Source organism: Neopelma chrysocephalum, unplaced genomic scaffold (genome assembly GCF_003984885.1).
Source record: "Neopelma chrysocephalum unplaced genomic scaffold, ASM398488v2 Primary Assembly neopelma1_44, whole genome shotgun sequence".
Taxonomy (NCBI): domain Eukaryota; kingdom Metazoa; phylum Chordata; class Aves; order Passeriformes; family Pipridae; genus Neopelma; species Neopelma chrysocephalum.
Genome location: NW_020897703.1, coordinates 21315371 through 21337404, shown reverse-complemented (window position 1 = coordinate 21337404; position 22034 = coordinate 21315371). Strand labels below are relative to the sequence as shown.

The following is a 22034-nucleotide window of genomic DNA, read 5'->3' as shown; positions in this document are numbered from 1 at the left end:
AAGCTAGGTAGCTTGTAGAGACTGAACTGCCCTCTTGCATAGTTCCAAGCAGGTCTGGTCTTCAGGAAGAAATGCAATTATATTTAACAATCGTAATAAATAACACATCTGTGACCTGAACTTATGTTTCTTGCTACAACAGGTACCATGTCAGGTTGGGCAGTCATTCATAAATTCTGACCCAAGTCATATCCCTTCAGCCAGCAGACCTGGTGCTGAACATGACTCATTCCTGCTATCTGGACTCATCAGCATTTGTAACTCACCTGCTGTTGGGATTGGGGTGTTATTTATGCTCTGTACTATGGCAACAAAGAGAAAAAAAAAACCAACAACATTTTTGGTTTGGGTTTCTCGTGTATTTGGTGATATGCAAACATACAATAAAGAAACTGATCTTTCTCCCAAATAAATTTGCAGTTTTAATGCCAGACAGGAGAGTAGATAAGCCAAAAAAGAGAAGAATGGCAACAAGAAAGTGTCACATACAACTTTTTAGTCCTTTCATAAAAATAGAGACCTTTAGTTCCCAGGTCTGTCCATCTGTCATCTTTTGCCACTTTATGTATTGGCATATAATATATAATATTTTTTTAAAAAATTGTCGATTCATATTTGTACCTCTGGATTGAAATTCATGGCTTTCATTACTGTGAAGACTCACCAATGTGTGAATGTCCCTTTTTCTCTCCTTTTCAGGAGGAACAGCTTCCAGGCAGAAGGGCTTTTTGGGATGTATTCGATCTCTGCATTTAAATGGACAGAAACTTGACCTTGAAGAGAGAGCTAAAATGACACCTGGTGTTAAACCTGGATGTCCAGGGCATTGCAGCAGTTATGGTAACCTGTGCCATAATGGAGGAAAATGTGTGGAGAAGTATACTGGTTACTTCTGTGATTGTACCAACTCAGCCTACGAAGGACCTTTCTGCAAGGAAGGTAGGCAACAAGCTTTGATTCTAATCTTCAGTGGGCTCTGAATTACAGCAGCGTTTCACTCATGTCAGCTTGGTGTCCCCTATGTTACAATACATTCTATTATCAGCTGTCCCTTCAGCATTACTAAGAGTTTATCTGAAGCAGGCTACAAGACCTTCTTTTTTTGACTTCAGTGTTGGCCTTAGAAATTAAAATGGTGTCAGCTCTACCAGTAAAGTTTACAACTATATCCCACTATGATTCCTGTATTCCATTGCATATAACTTGCCCCAGACATAAACAAATAGGGCTGAATTTTTTCATACAGGTGTTTGCCCATGTCTGAACATTTAGTTTAGTTGTTCTTAAACCTCATCCCATTTTGTCCACCTTAAAAAAATCTTGAGAGCTTTTCTTTACAAAGTTTTAGAGCAATGATGTGACAAAAAGAGGTAGTCTTTTTATGTTCTTTTGCCATTTCTGTGACAACCCATCCAAACGTTAAGAAATTTTTAAAATAAGCATGAAGCGTTCAGGAGAAAACTGATTTGCATGGTTCAGTCTTTGGTGAATGTGTCCTCACTGAACCCTTCTGGTGGCTTGTAGAAGATGCTGTCAACACCAGAAAAATGAGCAGGGCAAATAAGGAACCTCTAATTTAGAGAGCATGCTTTTTGAAACTAACAAAATTCCTTCTCGGTGACAGCAATATGCAGTGTGAATTTTTAATTTCCATGGCTGCCCCTCACCTCACAAATGTGAGGGGTTTGCTGAGTAGGCTGCATCATCTGCTGCTGTAAATTGGCTTAGCTGTTATCATGGTTTAGGAGTGGTGTTCTCCAATTTATTTTTCCCACTGAAACCACTCCGAACCACATGCTCTCGCTCACTCCCCCCTCTCTTTCGTTCTCCCTCCCCTGCAGTGGACTAGAGAGGAGAATTCGAGGCACAAAAGGTAAAGATTACAGGTTGAGATAAGAACAATTTACTGGAAACAACGAGATTAAAAACTGAAAAGTGACATTAACAATAGAGGGTACAAGAAAGAAGCGAACAATTTACACAGAAACTCCCGGTGACCGCTCTCTCCCCATGCTACACTGACCCAGAAGGGACCTCTTCCCCCAACCCCAGAAAATGATGTGAGTTGGCATAGAATAACCTCTGGCTCCTGGCCATGCCCCCTCCTGGCTAATGGAAAAATAACCCTGTCCTGGCTGGAACCAGGGCAGTTATACCGCAGTCCATGAAACTATGCTCCCTCACGTGAGCTGAGGATTTGGCACGGATGTCACAAGAGGCATACCAAATACCCACATATTATCCCATTAGGAGATGCTGTTGTAGAGGTGAAACTGCTCTACTGGAGAGTTACCATCCTGACTTTACTGAAAAAACTCAGCTGTTATCCCATCTGTGTCATTCATGGCCAGACTATGTTGTCTATATCGAAAACAGAAGCATGAGTTCTCAGGATCCAAGCATGTATAGGTAGATGTTCCTCTTCATTTGATGCTACCAAAGATAGCTTTCCTTATTAGCTGTCTTTGGTCAATGTGTTGTTTTAATAATGAATTTGTTTAAAAAGGAGACTGGAAAGAACAAATATGTTGTCTTTACTGTTGGGGGGAAGACAGGGAATATTGCCTTACAGAGAATATTCAGTTGTTGGAAGGTGGTGAAATAAGCATTTATTTGGCTGACAGACATTTCAGGCTGTTCCATCTTGTGGAGCTCTGATTCTAGCACTAAAATTGTTGAATTTATGTCTCCATTCACTATCCTTCCCTGTACCAGACAAACTGACTGTAAGGAAGGACACACTGCTTATCCAAATGAAGGAATACTGTTGTCAGCTGGGTCAGGGGCATTTTGCAATGTTCTGCTTCTGAGGTAGTCAGTTCACATCCATTCCTTCCTGGGAGATTTGAAAATGCAGTAGTTGAAATTATTCCCTTGGTTTACATATGCTTTCAGAGGTTTCTGCATTATTTGAAGCCGGCACTTCTGTTACCTATATTTTCCAAGAACCTTATCCTGTCACAAAAAATGCAAGCACCTCAAGCTCTGCCATTTATGCGGATGCTGTCATGTCCAAGGAGAATATTGCATTTAGCTTTCTCACAGCACATACCCCAAGTCTTCTACTGTACATCAACACCTATTTTCATGAATATTTGGCCGTGATTCTCTCCAAGAATGGTAAGTAGTCTTGATTTGCTACCAAAGTGAGACCAGTGTAACTTTGTAAAGATTTTGTTGCTTTGGTTTTGGTTTGTTTGTTTTTTGGTTTTTGGATTTTTTTGTGAGAATAGTATAGAATTCTGCGCTGATTAAAGTTCATTTTTATGTCTGCAACTTTATCAACTTCAAGATATTCGGTTCATGAAAATGGCCATTACTCTTGTTCATGTCCCTTTATTTGGCATTTGGCTACACTTGCCTGTTCAGTCTTTGAGTAATCATGTTGTTGGGGCTTAAAATGTACTTTGACTTCCATTTGGCAAGACTATGTAATAGCAATTTCTTGCTATTTATTCCACATTGTGGTCCATTAGGCCACCAAGATAAGGGAATGAGAAATACCATGTATGTACAGGAACACTTGGTGCAGAAATATATTAGCATTTTGTCTTTTGCATTCCGTCTTGGCACATGTATTGCTCTTCACTGGATTATTTCAATGTAATATGGTCAGTACGTCTGAATATTAAAGCCAGAAAATGTCAAAGTTTTCTAGGTTTACTGACCAAAACAGGAAGTGTAAATCCATTTTCTGTTAAAAGGTACATGAGGTGGGGATTTTTTGAAAACATTTAAAGATTTTAGGGGCTCAGGCCTTGTGTCTTCTCAGAAAGACACTGACTCCTGAGTCCTTGCAGTGCTTTCAGAAAAATCACTCCAGACAAACGTCATCCTAGGCAAATGGGAATGTTTGAATTATTCAAGAGTTATCAGGCACTGGAGCACTGGAAGTGATGAGTAAGCTTATTGGTGAGTCAGTAGCCTGTGGCAGAACAATAGAAAGTTAATGTCATGTGGTCGAATATGTACATTTGACCGAATGACCCAGACCACTCTGAAGCCTTTCAAATTCCAAAATAACTATGCTTTCAAGTACTGTCAAATGAAACTATAAAAGGGGGAAAAAAAACCAAAAAAACAAGAAAAAAACCCAAACAACCAAAACTGGTTTTATTCTCTGTATGGATTTTGCAGTAGTTTCTCTTGGTTATGTTATGTGGCTAGCATTCAGGCTGGCAAGGGATGAGTGTCCTAATCCCTGGAGAGGCAGCTGGAATAGTAACTGCCTGAACCAATTTACTCCAAGTGAAGTTGTGCCAAGGAAGGGGGACTACTGAGGTAACCCTAACCCTCTCCTGTCCAGTCCCAGATTTCCATCTGTAATTTGCTCTTGGAGGCAAGTGTTTATGATTTTCAGATATATGAATATTTTAGTGTGTAGCTCCAGGGTGGTAGAGGTTATACCCTGCTGAGGCGAAACCTTGGAATCTGCTTCTCAGTTACACTGAGGTCTCTTGATGCCACTCAGGCAATCAGAAATAGCCCTAAAGTGAATGAAAATGTAATATCCATTTAAGTCACCTTTATTACTGCCAGAGTAGTCTAAAAGGACCTTAGAAACATGAGCCAATTGACTTTTATTGATGAAATGCACTATACACAAGCTATAATTGAGAAGTTCTGGAAGTGAGGGTTCTAGTATTGGTTGGGGAAGGGGTTGGGATCAGGACATAGCTTGTAGCAGCTCAGCAGGAGAGGAGACTAACCTTTCTTTGTGTCAGCTGCAGCTTCTGCAGATCTGTGCTTTGACTTAGTTGGAGACAGAGACTCAGTACATCTTGAAATTAAGTGCAGCAGCCCTCAGCACAGTCAGGCAATATACACAATGGTGCTTTTTTCAGATCGGTACCTCCTTTTACTCACGTGTAATATGATGATGACAGTTGCTCAGAGGGCTGGTGAATGTCAGGCTCCACAATTCTGGACTATGAAACATAGCCCTATATGCAAAGAATTATTAAGATAACCAGCTGACTTTTGTTAAATCCTGAAAGTCTCCTTCAGGATTACTCTGTGCATGCTTCTGTGGCATTCTTTCAAGACAGACATTCAATTATGTATATTCTCTACCTTTTGTCCCAAATGTAATAATTTGTTAAATTTCATATCCTTTTACTTTTTAGCCTTTGGAAGTGAAATTATTTCAATGAAAATAAGGTTCAGATATGTTACTCTGTCTTCCTCCAAGAGGTTTATGCTTGCCATAAAGTTACTGGACTATGAATATCAATGTCCTTTTTAGCACTAAAAGTGAGTGTGATTCCATCTCTCTCGTTGGCTCATTTTCAAGGAATCTTGCCGAGTCTGGCAGAGTATAGTAGGACATAAGCAGGTCCCTTCTGGATAACTGATTTGTTAAATAAAGGTTAAGTTCCTGGAGAGATGGGAATGGGCATTCTCAGTTAAGAGGTGAGCAGCAATATTCTTTCCCATAATCCCAAGCCCCTTTCCTCTCGTTAAGAAACGGTATTGAAACAGTCTATGTATACTTTAATACTTCCCTTTTTGAACAGTTTTTCAAGCTACTACTCATGTATCCTCTTTTATCTTTATGTTATTCCTCCTTTCTGTTATCCACAAAATAACTGAGCAAATTATTAGTTAATAAAAGAGATAATGAAAATAATGTTTCTTGTATTGCAGACTTCCTGTGTTAAATATTTAACATAAAAGAAATAAAAGTATTTGCAAGGATTATTCATAGTTAGAGTATATTAAAAGGGCTTATATGAAAGTGGACTTGTATAGGCAGCTGTGGTCTAGTACAGTCATGTGTGAAGTATTTCCTGTAAAATTATTTGGTTTCAATAAATTTCATAAATAAGTACATTTAACCCCAACATTCTTTGCACTGTCAGTCTCTAAAGATGGTCATATCATTAGAAGAACCAGTATGTATTGATTGAGATACCAGAACTCTGGTAGGAAATTATTCCTTTAGAGTTACCCAACCTGCCAATGTCAGGTCTACAAAAGGAGACTCAAAGCTACTCCCTCCTGGCTTCACACACCAGATCAATGCTGCCCACACAGAAAGCTCTTCCAGTGCTTGGAACCTTAGAGGGCAGCGGCTTCATGGAGGAGGTAAGGTTATGACAGATGTTGGGTACCACCATATGTCAATGCAGAAGCTACAATTCTGCACCCATTCAGATGACTTACTATAAAATGAAATGCTCAGTAGTGCCTGGCAGATAATATTTCTAGAAGCAGCTCCCAACCAAAGAACTCATCTATATCACAGAGGTTGTTCTTAACTCTGATCAGTTGGCTCATGTCCTGGCAGTTTCAGGGTAAGTTTTCAAAAGTTGATGTTTTTAAAGATGACTTAGGGATTCTTTCCACCATTAGTGATGCTTCTAAATCATACCTGAGCTTTTGGAAATTGTGTGCATATAAGAGCATTATCCTCTCCAGTCTTACATATTGTACTTATGGATTTTTAAATTACACCTATGTATATGTGTGTAAGTATTGTGTATAGATAGGGGTATATCTATCTGTCTATCTATCTATCTATCTATCCATTTATCTATTAATCCATACACATGTATATAGATGGGTTTGTATGTAAAGCTTACATAGTCCCATTGTTCCCACATCCAAAAGATTAGCAGTACTGTAATGATTGGCAGAATTGGCAGTGCATTTTTAATATTATTTCTGTAGAAATTTCAAATTACAGTGCCTGTTACTAAGCTACAGAAAATTGGTAAACAGCTCTAATTAGCCTTTTCAGTGTGCCAGTCCACAGAAATTATCCACATCTTGGAAGATACTACCAAGAAAAGAATATTTTTTTCTTTCCCGGGCTAGCTTTTCACTGTACATTTTTGCATTTACATGATTTCACAAAGTTACCAGTGCCTTTATATTGTTATTTTTGCCTTGTTCCCTAAAGGTAATAATTGATGTGGGAGAAAAATGTTAAGAAAGAAACTGCTAGTGCTTCTCCTTTCCCCACTCTTCCTCCTGCCCTGCAAGTAATCGAATGTGTTATGAATATGATGAAGTACTTTGTCTAGAAAATGTTTTCCCAAATATCTGATTCTCAGTTTTGTTGGCTTTCTCCATGGAAACAATATGAATCCTAATCTAGAAAAACAGAAGATAGGCAGCATCAAAGAAGAGAGATAGAATCTCAAACTATCCTAGAGTGATTGAAAATTTATCTGTATTTATTATCTGATCTCATAAGAAACTAAACAATTTCAGTCCTTTTTTTATTTCCTATCCAGCACCTATTGCCATCACACTGAGCTCTGTTCTCCATTTCTTTTGGAAAGCAAGACTCTGAAGTTGCATAGAAAGATTACAGACAAGGAAAAAAGCACAGTTAAAAACAGAAGTACAAATGAAAACAACTTGAGTAATTCTTATGTTAGGTCTCTAATGCTCAGCATATAGTAGCAGGACTTATATCAGCTCCACTTCCCTATAAAGTCTTGAAATCAGCTGATATTTGAAGTAAATAGGAAAAGAAGTAAAAATGTGTAACAGAGGTTAGCTGAATTAACACTACAAAAAAGAAGCAAATATTGTCATTGAGAAGCTATTGATTTTTTTTTTAAATAAACTCAAAATCTCCTGTAGTCACCTGTCTCTAAGTCAGAAGCAGCCTTTTTGTTGAAAGCATATAAATTCTCCTTATGGTTTTTGCTTTCAAGTCTGTTGAGCTACATCTCCACCAGCCAAAGCTTTTGTCAGTCAGTGGTAAAGAGAGGCAAAAAATCTAGTTCAGTCTTTCAGGCAAAGAATCTTTTGATTCTGTTCATGCTGTACACTCTGAAGTTCAATGGAGCAAAACTAAAATAATTAGGTAAAATCAGACTCACTGAAAGACTGAGATGGATCTGGGAGGTTATTTTTCTGGTTCTTTTTCTTTACCCCCTTGTGAGTTCTAGTTTTGGAACATGGATACCACAGGACCTTAACTAACTGCTGCCAAAAGACCCTCTAGACTATGTTGTTACTAGTGCAGTTGTCTTGCCTTTTGAGAGCACCTTGTGGCTTACAGACTCTCAATAGCCATTGAACAACCTGCACAATTTATGTGACTGAAGTGGAAATTGATGCCAAGGTTCAGGTGTAGTTATTTTTAACAGATCAGGAGCAAGAAAGATAGTCATGTTGGGAAGTGTGGGAGACAGCTCCATGGAGGAGACAAGCAATTGTCTTTGAGTCACTGAGGATTGTTCCCAGTCTAGCTCTGGTTTGCAGCCATTAAATGATTTCATACGGTAGATAGCACTATATAATTTATGCAGTTGTTGTAGTTGGCCCTGAAATCTTATGTTATTTACTGAGTGAGGGGCCAGAGACCGTTTGATTGGTAATGATGAATGTAAAAGAAATTTTCCCCAGTTGCCTTAATTGGGAGGCTGGCTGTGGTACCATGAGTAGAAAGGGTTGGGGTGGCAGGAGATCTCCTAATCAGCTTCTATCTAAAGAAACTCCTGTGGCTAGAAACATCTCTGGTGCCTTTGATGTTTCCCTACTGGAAGCACACTTCACAGAAAATAGGAATGCTGATTAAAGTTTTCACTTCAAATCCAGCACCAAAATGTCTTTAAGGGAAGAGGCGGACTTGGCACCCAAGACCAATTTTTTTAATGTTTGTGTTAGCATATGGCACTCTAAATCCCTAAGTGTGCAAAACTAACTTGAAAGGAGTAGCAGCCACAACATTCAGCCAAGGACTCTGGCAGATCTCTATCTCTGCTTTCCAAGAGAAGAGAACTGAAAGATCTGTTTCATTATCTGAATTCATGGACATGTTTGTACTCATGAAGATTATTTTGCCATACTGAAGGGTCAAGAGATGTTCTGAAGACCCACAAGGGAAAAACAAGGGAACTGTAATTGGATTACACTGAGCAAGAAAGGTTGATCATGCAGTCAATAAATGATGTGTGCTCTGCCTATATACAGACTGACTTTGAACTTTACTGGTATCTGGCATAAAACCTTAGACCAAGGACTGCAGACAGTCAGCTAGGAAGAAAATATGTGTTCCCATTTCCTTGTGGGAGGTCCTAGCTCACATTTTGTAGCTGATAAGTCATTTTTATCGTTGGATTTCTGTGCAAATGAGAGGAAGGACAGAGGGTCACAAGTTCCTATGTTTGAATAAATGCTGCAGATATAAATATAGATATAGATATGGATATAGATAGATATATATTATGTATATAAATATATATATATAAACTCTTCAGTAATTCTGAAATGAGGGTCTTTCAGAACCCATTTTATTGAAAGCTTTAGCCCTGAGGATTGACAGTAGTAATTTTTCAGTTATTTTTAGCTTAAGAATTATCTGTGTTGTGGACTGAGAGTTGTGTAATGAGAGCTCTCTGTTGTGCACAACAGAGAACCCAAGTCAATAATACTTGGAAGAGTGAGTCTGGGTCCAACCAAGCCTCCTTTTCTCTCTTGTATGTGGTATTCCTATTAACATTTTATTTTTTCCTGTAGCATATCAGTTATTCTGTGTGGATTATGAAAATGTGACTTTGTCCTTCTTGGCTGATGAAATTGGTTGTTTATGTCTTAGTCTTTACAAGACAGAGACTTATCTTTGCAGACTGAGATCAGCCTTCAGGAATCTCAGGTCGAGAAGAGGGGAAATATCTGGAGCAAGATAGATGTACTCTTGGTGAAAGAGGATCAGATCAGGGAACAGGCATTAGGCAAATTGGGCATACAAATCCAGGGGCACTGGTAGGATTCACCCACAAGTGCTGAGAGAACCAGAAGATGTCATTGCAAGGCCACTCAAGAGGCAATGGGCACAAACCAAAACACATGAGGTTTCATCTGAACATCAGAAAACTCTTTTTATTGCTGAGGGTGACTGAGCACTCACACATCTTGCCTAGGAAACTGTGGAATCTCCATCCTTGCAGGTATTCAAAATCCATGTGGACATGGCCCTGGGCAACTGACTTGTAGGGTCCCTTCTTTAGTGGGATGGGGTTGGACATGTCTTCCAGAGATCCCTTTTAACCTCAACCATTCTACGGTTCTGTGAAAGATCACAGAATCGAATCGCATTTGAAGGTAAATTACTGAAAATATGTGTGTATAGGCATATATTTTGCTACAGAAAAGTCATCACAACGCTACCATTATATGGTTCTTGTGCTAGGATTTCTACTAAGAAAATGTGTCATTCTTCCTCTAGTTATTCCCATTAGATGACTTAAAAATATGAGTCAGTACTTTGTATGCCAATGATTGTGACTTGTTATAAACTCAAGTATTTCCATTGAGAGGTTGTTATTATCAGGTCCCTTTCTAAAGAATCCAACTTCTCCATTCAGAGAGATTGACATAACCTATGAAATATGCAGTTCTTACATGGACTTACTGGTCAGAGGAGCAAGACATTTCCCAGAGATTCATGACCAGCCAGGCAGTGTGTGTAGAGCTCAACACAAACAAGCATTATTAACCTCAGAAAGCCATTAATCCACAGAGTAATGTGCTGTCTTTATTATGAGTTAGGAATGAAAAGGAGGTTTAAGAAGAGGCATATGATTATTTTTCACTAGTCTTGTCTAAAAGATTATTGCTCTTTCTCCTGCTCAGGCATCATGTAGTGCTCAAATTGATTGCTTCTTTTTTTCTGTTCATACCTTCTTTTTCTGTGTTCTCATTGCTGAACATAATGGCTATTTGTTAGGTCAGCACAAAACAAGTTCTTGCTTGAACAGGTATCAGTACTGCCAAAATGGAAAGAGGAATGGTTAGAAGATATTAGGAAAAATGGAAACAATGAGCCAACATCTTGGTGAAAGCAGGTTGTTATGAGTTCCTCGGGGTATCACAACCGCAGATCTCAGTCCTTTTTTCCCAACAGCGGTTCACACAGAGTTAGTGATGATGCATAATTTTCAAAGCCAGGTTGAACTTTTGGAATAAAATTCATAGGATGATAATTTTTATTTCATTCACAGGGTAAAGAATAAAAGCTCTTCCTGCCACCTTGGCTGCTATGCAGGTCTTAAATGAAAAGTACAGTGGGAGATGGAAGCCATAAGGCCTACTGAATGTCTGAGCATGAAACTAATGGCATCCAGTGTGTGTGTTTAAAGACAGGAGAGATCTGAGCAGAGATATGAGCATCAAATCCAATAGTATCACACAGATGTTTCATATAATGAAGTTCAACAATGCCAAATTCAAGGTTCTGCATATGATTCTTGGCAATCCCTAGCACAAATACATGCTGGACTTAGAATGGATTGAGACCACCCCTGAGGAGAAAGGCTTGGGAGTGTTGGTTAAATAGAAGCTCAACATGACCTGGCAATGTGTTCTCACAATTTAGAAAGCCAATCGTGTTCTGGTCTGCATTAAAAACAGTGTGACCAGCAGGTCAAGGGAGATGATTCTCCCCCTCTACTCCACTCTAGTGAAACTACACCTGGAGTATTGTCCAGCTCTGGGGACCCCAACATAAGAAAAACATGATGGACCTGTTGGAGTGAGTCCAGAGGAGGGCTATAAAAATGATCAGAGGGCTGAAGACAGTGACAGGGCTGTCTCCTGTGAAGGCAGGCTGAGAGAACTGGAGAAGGCTCTGGGGAGACCTTAGAGCCCCTTCTAGTACATAGAGGGGGCTACAAGAAAGCTGGAGAGGGACTTTTTAGAAGGGTATATAGTGATAGGACAAGGGGTAATGGCTTCAGACTGAAAGAGGGTATGTTTAGAATAGATGTTAGGAAGAAATTCACTGTGAGTGTGCTGAGGCAGTGAAATGTGTTCCCCAGAGAAGTTTTTTATGCCCATCCTTGAAAATGTTCAAGACCAGATTGGATGGAGCTTTAAGCAACCTGGTCTAATGAAAGGTGTCCCTGCCCATGGCAGAGGGGTTGGAAATGGTCTTTAGGGTCCCTTCCAACCCAAACTATTCTATGATTCTAAGATAACCTTTGTTAATGAAGAGTCTTAAAATGAAAGTCTTTTAAAATTCTAAAGAATCTGTAGAAAAGGTATGGGTTAAAATTTACTGGAATAAATCTCACAATCAGAAAGCAAGTACTTTCAGGGAGATGTAACTGTATCTGACACCCTCAGCTCTTTCCTTCATCTTTACATTCAATGCCCTTCAGGGAAAAAAAATAGTAAATGTAGCATCACTTTCTAAAAGAAACAATAACCACTTCCTTCACCAAAATAAATACCTACAAAAGGAGGGATAATAATAACGACTAATAGTATTGTTTTTAAATTGCTCATCACACGAAGGTTGTGGAGGTTGTTTGGAGGTTTCCAAAGGATATGAACATTCATCTGTTTTACCAATGGATAAACTGTGACACAAAGAAGGAAGACAATTTGTCAGCATTCTTCAAGCTGGTAGATTCCAAATTTGTGGCAGTGCTTTGTCCATCATCTCCAGGATACATAACTGCACCACTGTCTATGCTTGCCCGTGAGCTAAACTGGAGAGACAGGGTTTAGTGTTTTCTACCTTTGGAGCAAAAAGCATCTGCTTGTTCATTGTTAATTGCTGGTCAATCTGTGGAAAGCCAACTGGCAGCTGGTAAGAATGAGATGTCTATAAAGGTCAAACACATTTGTCAGTCACATAGGGGAACTAGCTACATTTATCTAGGTCCAGCTGCCTAGCAGGATTGAAAAGTGAACTTTGGTCGTGGGCCTCCAGATAGGGTCCTTTTGGGGTGTGGTTTTATCTAAATTGAAGAAATGCAATGTAAAGGGAAAGTATTGGGGTTTTTGTTTTGGTTTTTTGGGGGTTTTTTGTTTGTTTGTGGTTTTTTTTTTTTAATATAGGATGGCTTGAATATGATCATTAAGTCCTGAATGTTTCAAGCATTGAGTGGGGGACATTCAAATAACCACCTATTTTTTTATTACCGTAAGAGACTGCAAAAAAATTGAGGGGTGAATTTTTCTTTTAAACCTTATGAAACAGTGTTGTCTAAGCAACTGTCTAAGCTGAGTAATGATATCAGCAAGCATGTTCAACAGTTTTACTTCCTTGTTTATTCCATGCAAAACAAATAACAAGAGTCACCTCCTAAAAAAGTGTAAGCACTTTCCTAGTTAAACACCACTGGACGCTGGAGAGATGGGCTCTGTTCTTAGAATCACCAGCAGCACTTCCACTGAAGAGTAAATTTACTGAGTAAATATCCCTGGGGAGAAGCTGCTAATTAAGGAGCATGTTTCTTAGCCAGCTGCTCCTAACAGAGAAAACGGTGGTTCATTTTTAAATATCTAGGCTATGAAGAGCAACATTGCCTCACTGAAGCTGTGCAAGTTGCCAGAGAGATATTTTGTGGTAGAGATGACTGAAAACTGTCATGCGCTGTTCTGCAATCAGGAGCGAACAGACATTTACACCTTAGGAGCTGCAAATGGCTTTCTGGGCTAAATATTTTTTTTTTATTTTGTTTTTCATAATAGCAACATCAATAGCCTCACTAATATTCCTTCCTTTGTTTACTTTGTACTTTCCTTAATTGTTTTCTCTTTCAGCTAAAGCTCAGGTGAATGTGGAGGGTGCATGTGGTGGTATAGTCAACATCTTGCAGTCTGACAAAGGTCACTGCTGGTTGGAGACTGAGTTGTGGTTTTTTTCTGGGTGCCTCTGAGGCAACTAGATATGCAGGAGTAGTCCAAGGCCCTTTTCCTAATACAATGCTTCACTATTTCATACATACACATTTCCTCCAAATCAGAGTTGTCAACTGCCCTAATTTAAATGATTTTTCCTGATGTTACATGATGGTGATAAATTTGTACGTTTAACGTGTGCCACCCACATGTGCTCCCTGAATTAACCTCAGCTTCTCTCAGTGTCTCAAGATGTCATGCCAGCTGCTTCAGCCAGTTTAAATCATTAAAAAGTGCTATTGAAGTTGGCAAGAGTTGTTGGGTTCAATCTGGGCTCGTTTAAAACCAGTTTCCATAAATGAAGGTCCTGCAGAGAAGTCTCAGACTCCAAGGGCATGCCAGTCTCTTCTTGCTGTTTGGTTCTTCAAGACTAAATGACACAAGACTTGTGGTCCTGGTGACATGTGTGACAAGAATTTTACTTAAGAATGATGGATTTACAGATTAAATTCCTGGTATCCCACTTCTCTTTACTGCAAAGCTTCTTTTATCTTTTTGCCAAATAGCTATCACTGGGTGAGATCTTTCAAACCAGGGAGCCTTTTCCTGAGCTAGAGCACTCTCTGTACCATTTTCCCATGTTCCATTTTCTAGATTATGTGGTCCAGGATGAATGCAAAGTTGATGGGCATAGGCCACAAAACAACCATATATTTCTGATGTTCTACTCAGGCCTGTTGTAGACACAGGACAGCTCTCCTGTTGACATGTTCAATCAGCAGAGGTTTGGGTCAAAGAATGTGTAACATCGTGGCCAAGGTATTTCTTCACACTGTGCAGTCTTGGGACATTTTTTTTATTCTTCATGCTGAACGCTTTGAAATCTCTAACCAGTTTCATTTCCTTTTTACCACTAGACTTAAGAGCTGCTACAGCAGCTTGTCCTCAGCAAAAATTAGTGGCTTGAAGGCACCATGCTACTCCTGTAGCTGACTGGACATTGGTTATGCTGAACCGGATCATTAATGTTCTTCTAGCAAGTACTAGTTCTGGCCTCCATCATCATTGAAAGAAGTGTCCTGGGAGTGTTTTGTTTCAGAAAAGACACCCCCAATCTAGTCACCAGCATGGGATGGCATAAATACTGCCCTTTGGTCTCTGTTTCCCAGGACTTCCCTGTGCACAAGGGAATCCCCAGGAATCCTGTTAAAATGGCTCAGTAGCTGTTTGATATCTTCAGGCAGATCATATGTCATTCAACCCTATAGTCATGGATTATAATACTGCAGGTTGCAGATTGAAGACCACAGTGGTTTGTAGCAAACCAGCTTTGATACAGGCAGTGGTCTTATCACAGTAGCATGGCAGCCCACATGAAATCATTTCCTCCAGAAGTGGTGAAAAGAGGCCACACTGTGTTTGGTAACACTGTGCCTAAGCTGAGCTCACTCCCCTCTCAGGCTGTTCTGCAGCTAGCACAGCACATCTCCATGCTGATCTGCAGTTTGCAGAATTTGAAGCTGAAGGGGATGGATGACTGCAATAATCAAGTGTGAATCTACTCTTACCTAACACTGCTGGGGTAACAGACCCAGTAAAATTTTCCAGCCCAAGGCCAAAAAAATTCTCTCTCTCTTTTTCTTTCCCTCCCTCCTTTACTGACTTCATAGAAATTGCCTCCAGCAATTCCACATACATTAGAGAAGGAACACAACAAGCCATGCATTGCTTGAGCATTATGACACTCCAGGTGTGTATGCTCAGACATGGGCAGCTGAAAAGGCATGAGTACAATAAGACTGCCAGAAATTACACTGCTCATGATTAGTGTGAATCCCTATTGTGAGGCAAAAATGATGCAAAATAGAGAGACAATAGATAATAGGGAGAGCTGGTGTATGAACAGGGTTTTATTTGCCATTGCTGATTCCGGCTGATGTGATGGAGAAAGTCAGTGGACCAGATAATCAAAATTCAGAGGACAACAAAAAAAATCCTTAATAATAATCCTAATTAAAAATCCATTTATTTCGCTTGTCAAGCAGTAAACTGACAATTTGATCTGCCTGACAAATTATTGTGTAGACTGAAAACTGAAGTTTTTGTACTGAATGCAAGGCAAAATCAGCTCTAAGCTACAATGGTGTAAATTCCAAAACACCTCTTGAGGCATGAGACCATGTACTTCTGATTTATATTAATGCAAATTTGACCCCAGGCAAAATACCAGCTCTTCAATAGTTTTGAAGAGCAGCTGTCCATAAAAAAAGTTGCCATTGGAATTCAAAGCAATTTGACAAAATTAGATGCCATTCACTGATCTCTTTACATGATCTAAGGTGAAATTGCACCGCTATAGAAAGTAAGATCTGTTCTTAATGGATGTCAAGAACCTTGTCCATTGTCTCCCAGCAAATGGAACAGATGGTTTCTGGTTTAAAATCTGTGCTTCTCTGACAAAGTCAATGGGTAAACCCCTGTTTGTGTCAGCTGAGAGCCTGGATAGATTGCATGTCTATGTCATGCTGGCTGTCTTTGAACACAGATGTACTGGATGCTATTGCTGATCACCTGCATGTGTAGTACCAATTATATTTTATATGTGTGTGTGTTCATAGCATTCAAAAAGAGCAGTGAAGTTTTTTTCACATTTGCAAAATAAAGTCACAGACCAAACCTAGTCCCTGTTCCATTTCTTGCCTTAGACCCCTTCAAGGGCTCTGGGTAAGAGGCAACCTATAAAGTACTTCTGCTGGAACGTGATTTTTTAGTTTGGATTAATCTGTTAGACTATATATATAAAAATATGTGGTTTAGTTTCATCTTATTCTGTGTGGTCATCTCAACTATGCTGTGTAGAGAAGGCAACCTTTCCGCTTTTTGTTGGCTCTTCCACTGTTCAGTGAGCAAATCTGAAAAAGATCCCTTAACTTCCTTCCACTTGGGCTTCTTTTCTCAGGTATTTCTAGAGTAAAGAGATTCTAAGATGCTTATGCTGTTAACCCCTGTTGATGCATCTTTCATTCAGTACCAGATAATGTGATTGTGATTTAAGTTTGGACTTTAGGTGTGACATTCATGGTGAGAGACAGTAGCTCCTTGCCCTCACTATGCAATGAGAGATGGGAGCTTTGCAGTATAATTCGGGGCAGCTGAATCAGAACCTATATTATAACACTGAATAATTTAGCAGTTTTTACCGACCTTGATCTCTTCACAAATTCCCCTCTAATGTCCATGACTATGTGTGAGAAAGTAAATACCTTTTATCCTTTTATTATTATTATTATTTTCACTTTAAAAGGTCTCCTGATCCAGCAGACCTCTCAATCAGCTAAAAAGCCTTCATCCTAGTAGTTCATTCTCACTTTTCCTCTCAATTTTGGAAGATTTTTTTCTGTCCTACAAATCTCAGAGAGTGTCAGTGCTCATCTGGGATATACTGGATTTTGTAATAATGTTTTAAAAGTACAGCTCTTAGGAGCCAAACACCTTGGTGAGGGAAAAGGAGCAGGGATGATCTTAACTAGACTAGAGGTCCTATCTGGAAGGATTATCAACTTCACTGTGAGGTGTGTAGAGGTGGAAAAATTCCTTCTCTGCAGGGAATTTATACCTTGTTTTAAGCTCTTTATAAAGTGGTTTTACAGTAGCTTGTAGAATAACAGAGCTGACTTTACTGAGGGAGGACTTGGAAAGATGAAGGGAGTGAGTATGTCCACTCTATGTACTGAAGAACTGCCCCATGTCTTCTCTCACTAACACTACATCTGCAAGTCACTTTGCAGCATTGATATGGCTGAACACAGGAGCCAACAGGGCTATTCATTCCCCTCGTTTAACAGCCAGACTGCTTCTGCGGTCAGAGGTTCCTCTGAGTGACATTCCAGTGCACAATACAACTGCAGCAGCTTGTGCAAGTGTGCCAGGGGCTTCTCTGACATGGCTCTGCATCACCATGGGCACACAAGTGTCTCCTCTGTGAATACTGAACCTCATCCTGGGGCTAAAACAGTGCAGGCACATCCTACAGGGACGAATAGGAACACAGTGCCTGCCATCCAGGACAGGTAACAGCTACAGTTTGTAGCTTTCTGCAAAATCTAGCGATACTTGAAATAGTTTGAACTTGTGCTAACACAAACACTGAAATGGAAGGAGGAAGGGCAGGGTGTTTTATGATGAGTTTCAGAACAGAATAAATGCAGGACTCTTTCCCCCGGGCTGTGGTACTGTCAGCATTCATTTTCTCTTTGGAGACAGTAATAAAGTAGCTCCAAAAGAGGTTTTAAACTCTATGGTATCATTGTTGTTCCATGTATTTTTGTTGCTGATGCATAAAAAGAGTTCAAAAATTTCAGAATTTTATTTTTCACCCTGCTACTTAATTCCCAGAAAAGTATGCTTGAAAAGATTCTATCAGAATAGATTATTTTCCTTTTAGATTACATATATATATACACATACTATATATAGCCCCGTGTGTGTGTATATATATATATTATTCCCTGTAGTCATTTGTTAAAGGACTAAAATTCATACTGAATTCTTTGTTTTCTTGTGTGTTTCTATTTGTTATGGTACTGTTATTTATCAGAAGTCACAATGGTTTTTTTTTGATACAAAGATTGAATGAGATGTTTGGCATTCATTTGTATAATAATTACATTTATTCCTTCAAATATGTCAGCAAAAGTAAAAATACTTTTTTATTGCATGTAAATGATAATGTAAGTATCATGGACCTTTAAATGTCTGAAATTAAGTTATAATTCTCACAGTTGTCACAGTCTTCTGCATTGTCTGGATGAAAAGAAATGGTAAAATCCAGCAATATTAGTTTAATAGAGCAGTGCAAGCCCTGCATGCCCTCTGCTGGAAGTGATCCCTTACAGGATAATGCAGATCAGCTTCTGTGGCAGTGCTCAATGTCTGACCTGCAGACAGACACACTTGCCTTTGATATAGTTAGTTACTCATTAAGTTTCTCCATAGCTGAGTTTGTTAGCCTGCTAGCCTTTCCTAGTAGGAAGAAAAACTCCTCCAGTGCATTTTTTTCTTCACAACTTTCATTACAGTTTGAACTCTTTCAGTTCTCCTCAACATCTTTCTTGACTTATTAACCTTGTCACTCCATTGCAATGAAAAGAAAATGAGTTATATGTTGAGCAAAGTTATTGAATGATATCTCATTATTGACACAGGTTTTATACATGCAATTTTATTGTGCTTTTTAGGAAGTTTACAGGTTCGATACAAGCTGAGTAAAGATGGTCTCCTCATTTTCACCATTGACTCTGGAAATTTTGCCAACCGAGAGCTGCACCACGTGAAGATTAACAGAGAAGGCAGAGAGCTCATCATTCAGGTATACCACGGCTTATGTTGAGTGTTAAATAATACTTGGTGCCACAAACATGGGAACAGGTTGCCCAGAGAAATTGTGGCATCCCTGAAAATGTTACCTCATGCCTGAAAGTGTTTGAGGCCAGGTTGGATGGGGCTCTGAGCAACATGGTCTAGTAGGAGGTGTCCCTGTCCACAGCAAGATGATCTTTAAGGTCCCTTCCAACCCAAGCCATTTTATGATTCTGTGAGCCAGCCCCACTGATTTCAATGCCTGATCGCCAGCAGGAGGCAAAGGTTTCACACCGATCTGGTGCAACCAAAGCTGATCCAGCAGCAGAGCAGCCCAGTAGCTTAGAGCAAATCTCCATCCAGACCCTGCTTCATAGAGTGCCCAACGGTGGTGTTTTCTGTTGAGGAATCCTTCCCTTGTTTCTGACAATCTGTGAATTAGGAAACACATTTGCCCAGAAGTTCATCTGGAGCATTGGGTTGGTTCTGGGGCCTAGTGATGTCTGTGTGATCTGTAGTCTTCAAAGAAAAACACAGTATGGGTCATTAATGAGCTGGGAAAGGGAGAAAAACAACTGAGGCATGAGCACCTGGGAATGTAATTATATTTAGGGTATGTGTCCCAAGGGAGAATGTGTCCCCAGCTGCCTCATCCTCTCAAAGAAAAGGAAAAGCTGTGTTAATGCAGAGTGAAGTCACCATGTGCATGACAACGCCTCGTCCTAGAGCTAGAAGCAAGCCATGCTGAATGTGACAACCACATGAGAGACAAGAACCCTCCTCTGCTTTGTTTCCCTCCATCACCTGTTTTTCCAAGGCAGGGAGAAGAGGACCATCTTACTGCTCTTTCTGCTTTCTTTCTAAGTCTAATTATAGCAGTTCATATTGCAAAACAAGAAGGCTAGATCTGGGTTGCAGTCATTTAGCAGGGAAGGGTCACAGAGTCTATAGAGAAGTTGTGTTTTAAGGAATAAAATGAGAAGAAGACAGAAACACACAGTGCCACAATTTTTCTTTCCTCTGCAGTTGCCATGTCTGGGTGGTAAAATGATCACACAAGGCTCAACTATGGACTGTGGGTAGACCTGATTATCTAAGAAGGGAGGTTATGCTAAAAGCCAGGGTTTTCCTCAAGTTCCAGTCTTCTATTGTGTGGTGCTCTGTGGTTTTCTTTTGTACAGAATTAATTCTTCACAATACATTTCTAGAAAGGTCTCCTTTAAGTGTATTCTGAAGTCACTGGTGACTAGACATGGATTTTGGGAAGAAGGGGCATTTCAGTGTCAAATATTTTAAGCTTTTCAGCAGGGGAAGTTTCTTCAAAGCCCTTTATATGACTATTCTGGTGTACCTTTCAGCTTCTCATGCTAAAATCAAAGCACATTCACTTTGCTATCTCTAGAAAGTGAATCACACCTGGGGGCAGAATTAACTGATTTGCTGCTGAGAGTGTTCCCAGAAGTTTGCAGTACAGTGTGATCTAGGAGTGTCTACATAGTGTTGTAATGAAGTAATTTTATTGACCTCTTCCAGGTTGATCAAGTTCTCAAACTCAAACACAACTTTTCTGAGATTGATTTTAAGGCCATTAAATCACTCACCTTGGGCAAGGTCACAGGTAGGTTCTACCAAAAATATTCCTGATTAATCAGTTGTTATAGCGCTGCATGTTGGGTTTTTGATAGGATTGGAGTTTTGTTTGGATGGTTTTGCTGTAAGAGTTGGCCTGAACATTCCAGTACTCCTATTTATATATCTCATCAATGCAAAAATTTGGCAGCTTTACCTGTTTGCACTGATAGCAATATTAACTTCTCCCATTGCTCCCTCCAGCAAAGTAATTCATAGTGCCTGTGTGGCTGCATAGGGCAGCATCTTAACCTAATGATATAATTTTGCTGACTGCAGCTTGCTCTTCTTCAGCTATTTCTGTTTTCTAATGATAAGAACAGCACAGTGAGCCTTCATCCTCTCTACCCTTTTTTCACTCCCATTTGAATTCTGCAAGGAATATTACTTATAGCACTGAAGCCACAGCTCTGCATGTTCTGTGCATGGATTTACTTGATCTTTACTCCTCCACATTACAAAGTCATTACAAGACCAGGAAAATTCTGCCTAAAATTTGGAAAACAGAACTCTTTAGTTTGGTTGTCAAGTATGTCATTATTTTGTGTGAGTCTTATTCTTTTCCAATGAGATTCTAAATTCTTCCTTGGTTATAGACATTTCAGTCCTGTATTTAAGTTGGACCTCCATATCAAGCCTGAACATCTATCTCACTGTTGCAATTTTATATGTTTCATTATTAGCACGCAAATCCTGTGGGACTGGCAGCTACGCAGAAACTACAGAAGTCCTCTAGTGTCTAGTTGTGCAAGACAATTTTATGTAATGACAATGGTGTATTCTGCATCATGTTTTATTAAGTAGATTAAGAACATGAACTGATTTTCCCCTTACTTATATTTAATGTTTGTTTAGAATGCAGTCATCTTCCAAGCCTTTGTGGACAGGTTTGGGGACCTGACACTTTTCAGCCGAAGTCAGAGACAAGCTAAAATTCCCATTTTGTCAACGGTCAGCTATAGTGCTGAAAATCTGCAAGAATATTGCTCATTGCAACCTCTGCCTAGAGCTTCAGCTATAGACACCAAAGCAATAAACCAAGGCTTTTCTAACCAGCAAGACAGAATGCATCACAAAGACCTTCAGAAATGTAGCCAATAAACTGGCATGGTGCAGCTCAGCATTACGGAGAGAAACTAGATTTAGTCACAAAAACATGATTAACTTCACAAGTACAATTTCTTGTAAAGCCAAAAAACTCTGTATCTCAGAGGTCTGGCATTCAGTTTTACTGAACACCACGAACTTCTTTGATTTCTCTCTTGCCCCAAAGTTTATTGGGATTTTATTTTAGTAATAGCTATAGTTCATATTCTGTAATGACACTAAAGCTATGAACTTGGCAATCCAGATGGTGCCAGGTCTTATTGCTGTACCAGGAGTCACACAATGGATCCCAAGTCACTTTAATTCCGGCCTAATCCTAATTCCGATTTCTTCTTCATATGTTAAGT

The 22034-nt window shown here is 39.5% G+C and overlaps 1 protein-coding gene across 1 annotated transcript in view; it reads left to right on the top strand.

Annotated features, from left to right (window-relative positions):
- CNTNAP5 (contactin associated protein like 5) overlaps positions 1–22034 on the top strand; it is a 292078-nt gene that overhangs the window by 247273 nt on the left and 22771 nt on the right. The window contains exons 18-21 of the mRNA XM_027678926.1: positions 700–939; positions 2896–3120; positions 18831–18961; positions 20485–20569. Coding sequence (XP_027534727.1) covers positions 700–939; positions 2896–3120; positions 18831–18961; positions 20485–20569 — 681 coding nt within the window. The remainder of the gene's footprint in view (positions 1–699; positions 940–2895; positions 3121–18830; positions 18962–20484; positions 20570–22034) is intronic.